At 37.5% G+C, this 17,303-nt stretch overlaps 1 protein-coding gene across 1 annotated transcript in view; it reads left to right on the top strand.

Moving 5' to 3' along the window:
* Positions 1 to 17,303, top strand: part of CNTNAP4 (contactin associated protein family member 4) — a gene marked incomplete at both ends in the record, with an annotated part of 252,498 nt that overhangs the window by 146,895 nt on the left and 88,300 nt on the right. Inside the window, one exon of the mRNA XM_084278758.1 lies at positions 14,957 to 15,104. Within this exon, the coding sequence (XP_084134884.1) occupies positions 14,957 to 15,104 (148 nt within the window). The remainder of the gene's footprint in view (positions 1 to 14,956; positions 15,105 to 17,303) is intronic.

Genomic DNA, 17,303 nt, shown 5'->3' with positions numbered 1-17,303 from the left:
ATGGGCACAAGAGAGCACTCTAGTAAATGTTCCTAAGTAATTTAGCATGTTTACATTGCAGGCTTTGCAGATACCCTAGTTATGGTATGCACTGTGTTTCTGAGGCATCAGATGCCTGCTGGAGCAGTAGGAAGTCTGTGAGTATACAAGCTATTAAACATAGTTGTATCTCATGCCACTCCTTTTTCAAAAAGAACAGAAGATGCAAATTACTTTTATTTTCTGTTTAATAAAGCAAAATACTTGTGTTTGTGCTTTGTTCCATGGTTTATCGCATGTGCATTGTGTAGGATAAAGATATTAAGATACCAGAGATGAGTCCAGAAAGAAATATAACTGCAACTGATGCTGTGAAACTTTCCAGTCTTCACTGAATCCTGGGTTGAAAATGTCTCTTCATCACAATTTGAACCCAGTTAGCAAATAATTCATTCCCCCACAGTGGGATGGGAGGGAGAATCAGAGGGATCAAAGTGAGAAAGTTCATGAGTTGAGATAAAGTCAGTTTAATAGGTAAAGCAAAAGCTGTGAATGCGAGAAGGAAAACAAGGAATTCATTCACCATTTCCCTTGGGCAGGCAGGTCTTCAGCTATCTCAGGACAGCAGAGTTCCATCATGTATAATGGTGGCTTTGGAAGACAAATGCCATTCCTCCTTCCCCAGCCCCTTACATGCTTCACATGACATCATGTGGATTGTCTCTTTGACCAGTTGGGGTCGGCTCTCCTGTCTGTGTCTCCTCCCAGCTTTTTTGTACACCCCTAGCCTACTCACTGGTGGGGTCGTTTAAGAAGCAGAAAAATCCTCAATGCTGTGCAAGAACGTGTTCAGCAATAACAAAAAATATCTGTATTGTCAACACTGTTTTCAGCACAAATTGAAACCATAGCCCTGTACAAGCTACTAGGAAGAAAACTTCCAGCCAGTTCCAGATCTTTTCCCAAACTTAGAAAATTCTTTCTTTTTTCTCCCCTCTCCCCAACCCCCAAATAAATGAATAATCTTTGAATCTATTCAAATAGACTATAGTGAAAGGATTCCTGGAAGACCAAGTGACCTTTTGCTAAAGTTTATGCCATTTTATTCCACAAGAGCAAACTGCTTTCTTTCAACAACCTGTCCTTGCATTGTTTAATTCAAATTTCTACACCTCTTTTCTGCTGCTCTGTCCTTCAATCTGGGCTCCAAATAGGATCAGTGCAAAACCATTCTATGCTCTTACCACTGTCAGTGCTGATAGAGAATTTCTTATTAGTATTAACAGCTGAACACTTTGGGTTACTTTAGCTGCTTGTCCCTGATTTTGAAGACAAAACTTTATTTTTTTTTTTTTAATCCTCATGACCAGTCATGTTCTACACTTGTCAATAGACTACAACTTTGTTCTGCAATGTTTCTGTCTCTTGTGCTTACATTTCAGGTGCTTTAAAGCACCATGTTCACCAAGTTGAACACTAGTGAGAAAACATGTTTCCCAGTTAGTTTTCTTTACATTTTATTCAATATCCTTAAGACACTACAACACACATTTCAAAGTTATCAATGAAATCAGTGCTGAAATATGAACCTTACTGAAATGTTTGATTTCTCATGAATGAAAAAGCAATTATTTGATTTTGTTAGATCAGATAAAAAGACAAAACATGGAAGTAAATCACGAATTCATAGAATATTAGTTCTTTTCTTTCACACAGTTATTTTCTTTATTCATAATCAGAAGGAAGTTATCATAGTCTCTGATACCTAAATTTTCTTTTCTGGGTGATTTTGTTTGTTTTGTTTTTTAATCCTCCAGGAGGGAAATAATAGTGTTTAAACGTGACAATTTCACAGCTTCTAATTCAAGGTATGAAAATAATGAAGGTAGCTCAAAACATATTTTTGCCATTTTTTTTAATCTGAAATCATGAAACTAGACATTATTTTCACTGGGACAACTGAAATTCTCACATAACCAGTTGACACAAGGACCCAGGATTTTCGTCTAAGCACCAAATGCTTCATGTATCAAGTTAGCCATGTTTTTCATCCTAAAGTGATGTAGTCTGGCTGCCTACAACACAGAAGAAAGAGAACTTGATGAAAATGAAAGCTTGCACAGATACTACAAACCATTAAAACCGGAAAATCTCGGGAAAAAAATATATTGAAGATGCATGAGGGAAGAGTATGATGGTGTTCATCTGCTTAATCCTTTGTATTTGGCTACATTACACAAACAATAAGTTTTATCCTTTATTTTTATCTCATCTCATCTCAATGATTATTTCAATAACTGCGTCAGGTATAGCTCTGATTTCAATTTGCCTTTGGTTTCTAGAAGTGTCTTTTAAGTAGTCTGAGTCTGTTTAAATGCGAGTGTGCAACCATGGAATAAAAAGTGGCCAGTTAGGAGTTTGATTAACTAGATGAAGGATAGTTATAGTATATCATTGGTAAATTTGAATTAGTGGGATCATCCTTTTGTCCCATCTATTTTCAGTGTGCCTACTGTGAATGCTCACATTTCTGGAAAACTGAACTGCTTTTATCCTCCAAGTGTTCTTAACAGGAAATATTTAACACATTGGATTTAGTTTTTCCTACTCACTGATAACTATTTTGGAGTGCACCCTTAAAATATATATTTGCTGATCATCTCTGATAAAATTTAATACAGAATTATTATTAGTATACAGAAAGTTATTTGAACTTTACTCTTTATGGTCTGTCTGAAAAGCTTAACATCTCCAGTGAGTTTCTTTGGGGTTTAATTTCATAGTTTCTTTCAACAGAGTAAAGGAAACAGCACAGAAACTGCTTGCTTTTGAAAGGTTTTCTTATTAATAAAATGACAAGAAACACATAAAAAACAAAGTGAAGATTTTGGTGAGACGGGTAAAATTCTTGACTACTTTGGAATTTGTAGCAACATAGGAAGCTGATTATCATCATGTTATCTTCATGTATTATATGCTATTGTGAGCCCATAATGATGAGTTACAGAATTAATTTACAGTCATTTCTCTAAAGTTACAAATTATGAGACTTCTTATATGAAAACCACAGAAATACATTCAGTATGAAGCCTTTTTATTGAACTCTTCTATTGTCTATGACCCTCAGGACATACAGGCTACAACGCATTTGTTGTGCTATTCCTGTGTTGCATAGTTAATAAGGTTCCCCTCCTTTCTTTCTGGTCATTTAATTTAATTTCAGAGCAAAGTGTGAAATTATATGCAAAGGAATGTTAAACTGTAATATTAAGGTTGTTTTTTTTTTTTTAATATAGCTTTGAGCAAACATGATTCCCATGTACTGTTTTGACATTTCAGTACACACACTGCTGTGGCATCATAGCTATTATAGTCATAAATTGCCTGGATTATCTTTATTTATCATTTCTTTCTATCTGTTGTAGAAGTATAACAATTAATCCTGTTTCCTACCTGAATTTCATATAATGAGAAATATACCATCTCCCAAAATTTTACAACTTTTAGCAAGTAAATATATGGAATAAGCCAGTTGAATAGTTTACAGCTCTTTGAAAATATTTAATAACATTTATGGACCTTATTATTTCTAAGTATGTAAGTGTATCTGATTTGACACTCAACATTAAATGCTGTTAGTAAAAACAGTTCTCTACACAGCAGTAGACAGCACAACAGCAGAGATCAAGTTCTCTCCACAGTGTATAAGCTTCAAACTGCTTTTAAAGTAGAAAGGACAGTGATACTGTAACCCAGATACAAAATTCAATGTGTCCATATTTTACAGATAGTTTCAAATGGATTTATTAAAGAAGAAAAAAAAAAAGTTAAAATTAATTGTTGTAACACTGAGATTATCACAGTTACCTTTAGAATATCAGAGCCTGAATTCAAGGACTACAGTTCCATATTCTAAAAATTATATGTATATATGTTACAGATGAAGAATTAGTTAATATTTTCAAGTTGTTAAGGATAAAGGTTGTTTAGAATTCCAGTAATACTATTATGAAACACATCCACATTTCAATATTCAGGGAATGTCTATGAGGTAAACATACATAGATATCAGTAAATAAAGCATAGTAGTTTCATAATTCTATATATTAGGAATTAATAAAGAAGAGTCTGGTATTTTTTTAAGGGAGGATTACAAACAGCAATGTTGTGCCCAGTTGTGTTAATGCAAGGGCTCCCTCCAATGGCGATAAGTTACTTCACATCCAATTTATTACACATGGATAAAATGAGAAATAAGGCAGATGGAAGAATTCAAAAAAGTAGTTGTCTCTGGTGGTCTATATTAAAATATTTTTTATGCACACATTACTGTATACATCATGATATCTAGACAATTGAATATATTTTCAATTCAGATCTGCTTAACATAAAACAAACAAAAAACCCCAAACAACAACAAACCCACAAACAAAGAAAAAAAACCCAACTATTTTTAATAACAACATTTCCAAAGGATCATGGTTAACTGGTCATTGATGTCTGCTGTCTAGAAATAGCCATTGAAACACCTAGGATTCATAACCTACCTGCAAAGCCTTAAAATGCTATTGTATAAATGGGGTATCCAACTGCTACTGCTGGAAAAAGAAACAACAGCCATGAACTTTTGTTGGTTAGCTTTATTTCAATAGAAAAATCTTCCACGATGATCCTTATGGAGCCCTTCCAACTGGTTAAAATAAAAAAAAATCCAACCCAAAACCCTAAAAAGAAAAACTAAACCACAACAAAGCAACAAAATAAAAAGAGTGAAAGAATCTCTAGTACTGGATCCATTCACAGATATCAGCTCTTGTATTTCATAAGTTGTCTGGCAAGCTCAGTTTCATCCTCTCTTCATTTCCTGCTTCTGAAGCTATTCTCTATGTAAAGCTATGCTGATATTCTGCTCACACAGTGAAAGGTAAAAAAGAGAAAGAAACATGATATAATGGCATAATAAAACAGTTACCCAAAGGGAAGAAATTCCAGAAAGAGAGAAAATGAAAGAATATTGTTACCGTTTACCCCAGTATCCTATTTCTGACTGACACTGATGAAAAGCTGTAAGAACAGCATGAGGATTTAGTGAATGCTCACCAGGTATGGTCTCCAAGCCAAATGTGATTCATGACTTATTACTTCCCAGGAAGAAAAATTGGTTAGGATGACAGAAGCAGTGCAAAACTACACCACTGTCACCTAGGGCACACACCAGAAAACTCAAATCATTTAGCTTTAAGGGCAGGATGAAAATAAGAAGTCTGAGGATGAAGATAGGCCTGGCATTTTTACAGAAGAAATATAAAAATATGGACAAAGAAAAGAGAAAGGAGAAGAGAGGACTGGAATGGGAGTATTTCACATAGTCAAACGTCAACTGAATATTCAGAGACTATTGAAAAAAATATATATCTCTGAGGGGTGGTTTGAGTGTCAACTTTTTAATGCACTCCCTTGTAATGCATTGGAGATAAATCTCTACAGTATGGAGAAGGTAGACCTGGAGGTCTAAGCCTTGTTTTGATTGCAGTCTGATGTCACATTATAAAGTCCATTTTCTGTTCTCTCACTTCCTGGCTCAAAAGAAAAGTCCACACACAAAAAACCACCAAGAAAAACAACAACAAAAACAAACAAACAAACAACCCCAAAATACAACAAAAAAAAAAACTCAAAACATTTTATAATGTTAAAACAAATATTACAGAATCATAAAATGGTTGAGGTTGGAAAGGACCTCTGGTATAACATCCCTGATTAAACAGGGTCTCCTAGATCTGGTTGTCTAGGAATGTATTCAGAAGGTTTTTGAAGATGTCCACAACTTTTAAGGCAAACTCTTCCATGTCTCAGTAAAAGGGTTTCCTTTATGATCAGACAGAATTTCCTTTTTTTGAGTTTGTGCTCACAACCTCTTGTCCTACCACGGGAAGCCACTGGAAAGACTCTGGCTCTATCTTTATAGCCTCCATTCACCTATTTATATGCATTGATAATATCACTCCAAACCTTCTCTTCTCTATTCTGGACAACTTTCTTAGTCTATTATCCTATGGGTGATACTCCAGTCCCTTTACCATATTGGACACTGTTCTGCATCATACCCATGTCTCCAAACTGGAGAGACATGGATTGATGGATGGACCACTTGGCAGGTAAGGAATTGTCTGGATGGTTGCACTCCAGTCAATGGTTCTATGTCCAAGTGGAGATCAGTGATGAGTAGTGTCTCTCAGGGGTTGGTATTCGGACCAGCAGTCTTTGCATCTTCATTGGCAATATGGACAGCAGCCTCAACAAATTTGTTGATAATACCAAGCTGTGTGGTACAGTTCACACACTGGAGAGAAAAGATGCCATCCAGAGGGCCCTTGACAGGCTTGAGAGATATCCCCATGCGAACTGCATGAAGTTCAACAAAGCCAAGTGCAAGGTTGTCATAGTTCAGCCCCAGGTGGCAGCTGAGCACCAAGTGCTGCTCACTCACCCCTCCCTTGGTAAGACAGGGATAACAAATGGACAAAAGCAATCCACAGGGTTGGGATAAGGAAAGTTTACTGACACAGTATAGAGAAAGGGAAATGACATCAGGATTTACACAAAATATACACAATGTTGATAACAAAAGTTACTTTACCTACCACATGACAAATCAGATGGTCAGCCCACACTCAGATGTCCAGGAACCTCTTTGCCCCAGCTAGGCCCTTTTTATGGGGAGCATGGCATCATATGGTATGGAAAACACCCTTGGCCAGCTCAGCTCACCTCACCTGTGCTGCCTCCATGTGAAAATTAACTCTATCCTTGCTGAAACCAGGACAAATGTCCTGCACGTGGGTTTGGGCAATCCCAAGCACAGGTACAGTCTGTGTGGAAATGGATTAAAAGCACCACTAAGAAGAAGGACTTGAAGGTGTTGGTGGAAGAGAAGCTCAACATGACCTGGCAAAGCACACCTGCAGCCCAAAAAGCCAACTGTGTCCTAGGCTGTATGAAAATATGATCAACCATATGAGGGAGGTCATTCTTCCACTCTGCTCTTGTGAGATTCCCACAAGGAGTACTGCTTCCAGATCTGGGGACCACAAAATAAACAGGACATGGACCTGTTGGCATGAGTCCAGAGGAAACCCATGAAAATGGTCAGAGGTTTAGAGCATCTCTTCTCTGAAGACAAGCTGAAAGCGTTGTTCAGCCTGAAGAAGAGAAGACCACTGCTGTCAGCTGCTGTTTGCCACCAGAGGAGGGAGTGAGAAGATGTAGCGAGCTGTACAGACACCAAGGCCAGTGAAGAAGGAGCTGGGGGAGGAGGCACACCAGGTGCCAGAGAGAAATATGCCCCTCCAGCCTGTGGAGAAAACCCATGGTGGAGCGGGTGTCCCCCCACAGCCCATGGAAAAGGCTGAGACCCCACCTGCAGCCCATGGAGAGGCCCCACACTGGATGGAGCAGGTGGAGACATACAGGAGATGCTGTGACCCGTGTTGGAGCAAGCCCCTGCCAGCACTTGCAGCCCGTGGAGAGACACAGAGACAGGGATGAGCGAGAGAGAGAGACCCACACCTGAGCAGATTTGCTAGGGTGAGGCTTGTGACTCTGTGGGGAACCAGTATGGAGCAGGCTGGGCCTGAGAGACTGAGAGGCATGCTATGATTTTATGACTGCACCCCATAGAAGGGACCCCACACTGAGGCAGATGGTGAAGAGCTGAAGCCCTGTGGGAAAGGACTCACTTTGGAGAAGTTTGTGGAAGACTGTCTCCCACAGGTGGGACCCCACTCTGCAACAGGGGAAGGGTGTGAGGAATGCCCCTCCCAGCTAAAAAGGAGAACAAGTCTTGAGGAACTAACTGATCAAAGCCCCCATGCCCCCATTTTCTGCCCCTCCCTGTGCCACAATGCAGGGGGAAGAAGGGAGCACAATCATGACTCAAGTGAAGTCTGCTAAGAAGAGAGGGTGGGAGGAGATGCTTTAAGATCTGGTCGCACTTGTCATTATCCAATTCTGGTTTCACTGTGTGTGCACATCAGTGTAATAAATTAGATACTTGTCTCTCCTTTATTCTGTGTTGAGTCTGTTTTGCCCGTGACACTAATTGCAGAATGATCTCTCCCCGTCCTTATCTTGACTCCTAAGCCTCTCAATATATATCTTCTTCCCTGTCTAGCTTAAAAGGGGAGTGATAGAGAGGCTTTGGTGGTCATCTGGCCTCCACCCAGGGTCAAACCACCACAAACATAGATTCACTACCCATATAGATCTAAGTATCAAAGTGACCTTTTTTTTCAGGAGGATATTGTCAGCAAACAAAGTACATAAGTAGGATGAAAAATTATATAACATAAAATACAATCCAGATATTGGTTGAAGGTAAGCCATGGCTTTTCCATTAATTTGTTTGGAGTTCAAATAATTTGTTTTAAGTTGTTTTTGATGTTCAATTGCCCTTTAGCAATTAAACTAGAAGACAGATCTAGTTTGTGAATCGTTGTGAAGAATCTGATTTTAAACAATGCTTAATAGAGGGAACTGTAAAAGGAACAATTTATCTTTACAAGTTAGTCAAGTAATTGAGTGTAGTTGATGTAAGTATCACAATTGAATTTCGCTGGTAATATCAATGTCCTTGCTGGCCATTTTAATTGTATGATGTATTTCTTGCATTCTTTACTGCCTGTTGTCTTTTATGTTGTGAATTTCTGGAAACTTTTGCTGTTTCAAAGCTGGAAAACATCCAGAACACTTCTATGATGTTATAATCTGTCATTATTAAAAAAAAAAAAAAAGTTGAAAGAACTTAAGAAGGATGAATAGGCAAATGACAGGATCACGTAAAAGAAAATGGCTGTGAGCTAGCTTATATAAATATGGTGACAAGGATTTTGAACTTTAAGAAGAAATATCAGTAGACAGGAAAGATTAGATCATGGTCATACTGGTCAACCAACCAGTTTAGCATAGTAAAGCATTTCCTCTAATGTGCTGCCATAAGTACGTAAGTAATGCAGTTGCAAAACAATGTTTTTAACCATTCTGAAGAGCACTCGATAGTCCACTTATGTAATCTGTAATTTTATTAACACTCAGAGATGGCTAGTAATTAAAGAAGAGATTCATATTGCTCTTGATAACTGAAATGATTTTCTGTAACAAAATCCAGTAGAATTTTCAGTGCTAAAAGCTGTAAAATTCCAATTCTGAAGTCTTAATCTAGAAGTATGGTAAATTCTACACCACAATGAATTGAGATATTTAAAATATAATGTTGATGAGTATTCCTTATGAAAATTCTCAATGGACTTCAAAAATCATTAAATGAAAAATATAATTATAGATTAATAATCATATGAAAGTAGTCTTCTCTGAAACCTCTTTTTCCAGAGGATTTTTAAACTTGTTTTTTTTTTTAAATTTTCAAATAACTTGCTCAAGTGGAATTGTACTTTTATTATTGTATCCTATCTTTTCTGACAAAAGAGGTTGTGATCAGTCCAATTTATGAATATGGATGACTGCCATGAGTTTTTGTCACTTTCAGATTACTCTAGTATAGTTCAGGTATATCTTCAAACAATTCAGAGCAAAACCTGATGAAAAATAGTGTGACATATAGCACAAGGTTCCCTAAATGCCACTGCTAAGATTTTATAGCCAACATATCTGTCAGATTTTGCATAATTTATTGTTTATGGCCAAAAAAGTCCTAATGATTTTTATCATTTTATCTATGCAATCATTTTGTCGTAGCCATCCAATCTGGAGATGCCTGGATGGAGGCAATTTTCTGGAACAGTGTTTTCTGGACAGAGGGAAAGACTTTTATATTCATTTTTTCACTTTAACTGAACAGTTCACGTATGTTGACTTTCAGAACCAACTTCAAAAGAATAACAACTTCCTTCAGTGATAATTGAATGAGAAGGAAGAGTATGAATGTTTAGATATGATATGCTTCGAAATCATAACCATCATCATGCATGTCACAGTTTTGCATATCTGTGCTGCTGAGATTGCTTCTGCAAGCAGTAGCTAGAAGCTGTCTGCAAGCCCCAAACTGTAAACATTGGCCTATTCAAGGCCAAAGTTGATGCTAACCAAGGACGAGCCAACCAGCAATGGTCACAGCACCTCTGTGAATGACACATAGGAGAAAAAAACTGCAGGCAGGTGCAGGAGAAGTGATTGAGAAGATGTAGCCAGCTGTGTGGACACCAAGGCCAGGCCCAAAGGAGGCGGGGGGTGGGGGATGGGGGAAGAATAAGGCTCTCTGAGTGCCGGAAAGAGCTTGTGGAAAAATCCGTGGTGGAACGGGTGTTCCCTCACAGCCCATGGATAAGGATGAGGAGCAGAGACATCTGTGAAGAGATTGAACCACACCTCAGCAGGTTTGCCGCGGGACTCGTGGATTTGCGGGGGACCAGGCCAGGGGAGGCTGGGCCCGAATGTCAGCAACTATGGAAGGGAGTCCTGCTGAGAGGCCTATGGTGAGGAGATGACTCCCTGATAGAGAGGACTCACGCTGAAGAAGTTCATGAATACAACTGTCTTGCGTGGGTGGGACCCCATGGTGCCGCAGAGGAAGGGTGTGTGTGTGTGTAATGCTCCCCCTAACTAAGAAGGAAAACAACTTGGGAGGAACGGACTGAAAACCCCTATTCCCCATTTATGATTAAAGTCAAGTGTGCAAAGAAGGGAGGGATGGGGGGAAGTAGAAGTGTTAAGATCTGGGGAAGGAGAAGAGCTTGTGAGGAACTGCCAGAATTTCACTCCCCATTCCCTGCCCCTCCCCGTGCCATGTTGGTGGGGGGAAGAAGGGAGTAAAATCATGATAAATTTTAAGCCTGATAAGAAAGGAGCGGTGGGGGGAAGGTGCTTTAAAACCTTGCCGTGCTTCTCATTACCTGACTCTGGATCACTGGGTTTGTAGTTGTAATAGTAATAAGTCACTTTGTTCTGTGTTGAGTCAGTTTTGCCCATTGCACTAATTAGAAAGTGATCGCTCTGTCCTTATCTTGAGTCCTAAGGCTCCTGATACATATTTTGTCCCCTTTTCAGCTGAAAAGGGGAGTGAGTGAGTGGCTTTGGTGGGCATTTGGCCTCTGGCCAGGGCCAAACTAACACAATGCAACAGCAGCTATTTTATAGGAACACCTCTTAGTTACTTCACGCTGATTTTGTCAACTGCTTTTGCTGGTTTTGGTAGTAGAAATCATGAAACGTACAATGAAGCTCAGACCATGTCCTGGTTTCAGGACACTAGGATAGAGTTAATTTTCTTTCTACCAGCCAGTGTAGTGCTGTGGTTGGGAGTTAGGATGAGGGCAGTGCTGATAACACGCTGATGTTTTAGTTGTTGCCCAGCAGTCAGGGACTTTTCAGTACTTCATGCTGCCCTGCTAACAAGATGAGGGGTGCCCAGAAAGCTGGGAGAGGACACAGCCAGGACAGGTGACACAAACTGTCCAAAGTGGGCATTCCATACCAATGACATCATGCTCAGCATAAAGGGAAGCTGGTGGGGAGGAGGAGTTCTTGGCTCCAGGACGCACAGTTTTGGGGGATGGTCCAGCTTTGGGACAGCTGTACAGACTGAGTGGTGTGTTTTGGTGAGAAACTGCATTGTGTTTCCCCAGTTTAGTATATTTTGCTATAAAGTTCTATTATTGTTATATCTCTTTCTCTGTGGTCCCTGTAAAATATATTTATCCCAACTCATAAGGTTTTCCATTGGCATTTTTCCTTTTCCCTCTCCCTTTTATTTCCCTCAGAGAGAATGGCTGTACGGTAGTCAGCTCTCAGCTGGGGGCAAAACCACAACAGATTCTTCTTGAGGTACAGTGGTATCTCACTGCCAAACATCCACTTCTGAAAAAATAATGCAAGCTGGGGTCCTGTTCCAGTTCTTGTAATTAACCTAGTACTATTTACTGTGAAGTAGTATATGTAATAATTATAATATTTCATACAATGGGTACACAGTATATGTTAAAGCACTGTGCATATTACTTAGTCCTATTGTATGTTTTACTGTGTATATATATAATAAACCATACAGAAAAAGTTTCATTTAGAAATATGTCACCTATTCTAGGTGATCTAAAGAATGTTTCAGCATACTGCCAGGACACTGCAGTGTCACACACTGCTTTAACTAAGGGGAACTTTTAGACTGTCTGAGGAAGTTCTGGACATGATCCAGCTGTTATACCTGTTCTAAAAACACTTTCTAGATAGAGGATGAAGAGAGAGAAAAACAAAGAACTACCTTTTTACCTGATATCAATGCAAGCTTACCTTCACAATCATTCTGAGCTTGGTGATGCCTTTCTTGGTGATGTAACTTTACTAATAGAGTCTGTGATTTCAGATGCACAATGAACTGAATAATTCTGTCTTCAAATCAGGGTTAAAATATCTTGCTGTAAAGAAAGTACAGGGCTAGAAACTGAGTAGGAGGGTTAAAACAAGTGTGAGAGTAGGCCCTCATTTCAGGCTCCAATACAGCCCAGGGTAATTTTCCTTTGTGAAATAAATAGGGCATGAAGAGCTTTCTACTTAGATAACTATGCTGCTGAGTTCCCCTGTTACTGGTTAAGGCTAAACTGCAATATAGAGTTTCCATGTTTCAAAAACTATATTTTGAGAAAGATGGTATGTCTTCATGCTATTAAAAAGCAGTATAATACAGTATCTGTAAAAGCATCAACGAAGATTCAGTTGGTCGTTATATTGGAGGGGTTAGCTTTACAACCCTACTCATATTTATGCAAAAAATGTTTATTATGTCCAACACTCATATTAACTGAGGGTCACATTGAGTCTTTTTAACGATTGGATGCATGTTTAGGTTGTCAGGACTCTGCAGAATCAAGTATAATGGCATGTGCCCTTTGAGTGATTTGACACAAGAGTGAAGTGATCTCAATAGTCAGAAGGCGGCAGGGGTGGGAGGAAGTAAGCTCATTATATGTTATAATTGTTGTGTTTAAATGATTACCAGATAGGACTGTGAACCAGCAATTGTGTTCTACAGTAAAGATAGGAGTCTATCTGTCATGTTGAATATGCTCTCCCCCCAAAAGCCTACAAGCGCATTTCACAGGCTTACAGGATGCCTTTAGTATTTATATTTTGGAGGAAAAGCTGTCCAATTGTCTCCCCTTTTCTCTAGTAAAAGTGTTGAAAACTGTTAAAAGCCCCAAACCCCTATATTTTAACTTGCTTAAAATGAAGCAACAAAGACCCACTTAGTACTGAACTATAACACTTTAAAATCTGTTCTTCCCAGATAAAATCTTTGTAAAATGATAACTAAAAATCTGATTTCTAAACTGACCATTCTGAATGGTTTAAGGACTTTGAATTGCTTTTAGGCTGTTATTGAAGTCACAAGACTAATTCTAATATAAGAACACATGACATGTATACCCTGCAGCAAAAAAAAAAAAAAGCAATATGCATTCTGTGCTCAAAATTTAACAGCTAATTTTCATGAAGTGGCTGCCTTCCATAAATCATTTTAGAAAAAACTTAAAATCTGAACTGAACACTTGATTCACTCATGATAAAACTTCTGGGGCCTGGGTTCTGATTCAGTCAACAAACTAATTGTCACTTTAATTGGCAGCTATATTTGTTTCAGACTGCAAAAAAAATTTTTTTATGGACAAAAGGTCTAGAAGGGTTTCCCCCTCTAAACACTAGCTCTTCTCTCATGTCTGTTTTAGCTTGTGTCCACCTTCATGCACCATGACAGTGAAATTAAAAACATGAAGCTGAAAGTGGTGTGGGCTTTCAGAATCACAAACTCTCACTGCCTGTTACTAGCTTAATAGGTTAGCTGTTATGAGACCATTCACTTGCTGTTTTCTTCCTTCTTTCCTTTGTTTCACTATTGAATGTTAAAATTAAAATGTTACTAGTACAGTGGAGGGAAAGTGCAAAGATTTTTGTATAGAAGGGTAAATAATAAGTGCAAGGAAGCTCACCTCTGTTTCAAAGACTCATAGAAAGAGAATCTGCATATCTAAAGGTGTTGGTTTCTTTATGTCGCAACATCTGTGGTTTATAGCTATACCATCAGGACTGCCAATATATCCAGAAATGTGTAATATTTCAAATTCTGCTTATCAAAATATTTCAGAGACCTATTTTGTGTCTGATTTTTCAGATATTTTAGATCGAAAATGTTTGAACAAATCTTGCTTCTTCACAACTAGTGATGAGAAAACACACAATACCTGAGCATGTAATAAAAAACCCAGAAGATATTCTCCACTCTTTAGGATGCTAAAGATCATGATTACAGCTCTATAGAGGTTTTTATGTTCTTCTTCACATGTCTTTATGTGGCAAAAAGGAAAGTAGTTTTATTACTTAAATACTGCTCAAAAAAGATAAAAGTTTGAAATTATGGTATCATTTTTAAGTAGAAAATGAATTAAAACGATTTTATTATTTTTATTATATTCTGTGTTCCTCAATTGGAAACCAAAATCTTTAAACAGCATGGTCTGTCAGTAAAAGAATTTTTTGGCTCCAGCATACTATGCATCTAAACCACAGGTTTGAAATGAAATTTATCTAACCTTTCAGTAAGAGGAAATCATAAAGCTCACACTGTTGTTTTATGAAAAAGTATTAGGTTGTATGATACACTGAAATGTCACGATGTTATACACATTTTGTGATTGCAATGTTTGGGTTTGAAATGTTTCATTCACTTAAATTTTGGAAGGTGTTACAATTTTTCATTAAGTGTGATGTTGGTACTAAGCACAAATGACTTAACACTTGATCCAGAGCAATAATCCAGGTTGATTCAGAGGTTGTTCCCATGGAATTCACAGACACCTTGTTCCTGCACCTGACTGTTTACCAGATGAGGGGGTAAAATGAGAAGATCAGCAATACTTCATGTATTTCTGTATTCAATATAGATGTGACTGATCCCTTTTTCCTTTTCTTCTAGGCGTTTTCTGGAAACACAAATGCAGACAGTGTCGTATACTATAAGCTTCAGCATTCTATTAAAGCAAGATTTCTCCGGTTTGTGCCTTTGGACTGGAATCCAAATGGCAGAATTGGAATGCGCATTGAAGTGTATGGATGCACTTACCGTAAGTGTTTGGCTTAATTTGCTAAATGAAATGACTATTCATCATTGTCTTTTGCTACCAATTTTACACTTGAAAGTAGATTTCTAAGCTTAAATTTAATCTTCAATAAAACTGCATAGGTTTATGTACAGATTTCACTGTTTCTGCATCATCTAACAATATGCGATGCTTGTTTTCCAGTTCTTTCTGTGTGGGAATGACTAGATAATCCTATAACTGATTTACTGCAATTCTTTTGAAATTTATTTATTTTAATGTAGTCTTAAAAACTGCATCTCAGAATGGTATGCTTTCTGCCTGAGAGGTGAAATGTGGAAAATATTACATGGTTTTGGTTAAATGGACCAAATAGTACAAATAGATAGACCCACAATAGAAATTTGAAGGATACTTCAAAGTTGTTACAAATTTAATGGTACCTGTAGAATTTTATTTCTGTCATTAGTAAAAAATTAATCACTGATATATGCATTTGGAAGACAAATGCATAAGTGCTATGGTCATATTGATCTGCTGGACGATGTATCTCCTGTTATCTTCCTGTTACAGTTCTTCATCCGTGGACTTAAAAAAAAAATACTCCTCTTAGCGAGTTGTTTACTCCTTTTTATTCTCCACTTCTTTTGTCCTGGAAGGAAACAAAGCTTATTTTAATCAAGCTCTTTAACTGCTTGTTTGAAATGCTTTCATCTGACAGTTTTTGTAGGGTTTTGGTTATTTTTTTTGAACTTCTGTGTCATATTTTAGAGCTTATCTCTTCTGAATGATCTCTATTTCCATTCATTACTATCTGACAAGTTTTTGGGTTTTCTACCTTAAATCTGGTTTTGTAAATTTAGTAAAGAACGAAAGTTACTGAAGATTTCAACCTGGCTGCAGGAGATTCTGGCATTCCAGAAATTGGGTAAACTGCCCCACCCCAGAGAACAGACAACTCATGCCAGGAGAAGGGTGTGAGAAGCTCAGTGACACCTGCCCGGAAACTGGGAACATGACTTATGATTCCTAGAACAATCTAAAAGTACCAGGACTCCTAAAAGTTAAAAATGAAGGCTTGAACAGATGACTTTATCATTCCCAGATGAAAGCTCATCTGAGTCTCCTATTTGAGATCTCATCTGTGTGGTAATTGATAAGAGTGCCTTCTTTACTGTCTCTAAGCTTGACTGAAAGTCCATCAGTTGTGCTTCATCCCAGTCCTTTACCTCATACATTCAACAATGATTAAATCTTTACTCATAGTCTTTTTCTCAAACTTTTCCAAACTGCAGAATTCTCTTTCCCACATACCTAAAATCAAGATCTTAGTCATCTGTATTTACTACTGTAATTTTCTTTGTCACACCGTACAAGGTATATTATGGCTGTGTTCAGTGATATCTGTTTCCATGCTGCCAATAGAAAATCTGCAAGTCTAAAGGACGAAAAGAGTGTGTATGTTGCTAAAAGTAATAAATCATATAGAATAAGGAATTACACAGTTATATTTGAAATATTTTGTGTGTGGTCAGTAAATACTTTTGATTAAGATTATGTATTTTTTCTGTATTTTATTTATTTGGTACAGGATCAACCCTATAGCTAGCTTACAGGAACAAATCGATGATTACTATCTTCTAAGATTAGGCTGAATTCAAATGGAATATTTACCTCATCCATTACTCTAACACAAGACATAAAGAAAGTGATAGTGTTAAAAATATGTGAACTCTTTTTAAAGCTGGTTAGGATTTCCTCTATATTAATCATGTTGTGAATTCTTGAAATGATAATTTCTTAATGTATAAATGCTTAAATTGCAAATTAATTGTAAACTGTTTACCATCTCTTTCTTTATTTCAAACATCCAAAATTAGCATGTTCCTTTAATAGTTGAACTTGCTGTTGAATGCAAACCAGGTGATTATAGTCTTAGAATTTTAAAATATATTTAATAATTTAAAAGATTAATTATTTCCTTCTAGACTTTCTTCCATTTATCAGACATACGTATGACGTAGTTATTGCTGCAATAATTATGCCTGCTGTTTCTGAACTGCTATGTACTTTTCCAATAAGGAACCAAAAATAAAGAAAAGCTGAAATGCCAGTGAAACTTACTTTAACTCAGATTCGCCATTTCCAGGTTTCCCATTTCTCATTCTTCCGTTCAGTGAGATCTCACTGAGTTTTATATTGTAAAAGTAAGCCACCATCTTT

Source organism: Gallinula chloropus, assembly GCF_964237585.1.
Source record: "Gallinula chloropus genome assembly, chromosome: Z".
Lineage (NCBI taxonomy): Eukaryota > Metazoa > Chordata > Aves > Gruiformes > Rallidae > Gallinula > Gallinula chloropus.
The sequence above is the reverse complement of the archived record's forward strand: the minus strand, read 5'-3'. Positions and strand labels throughout refer to the sequence as shown.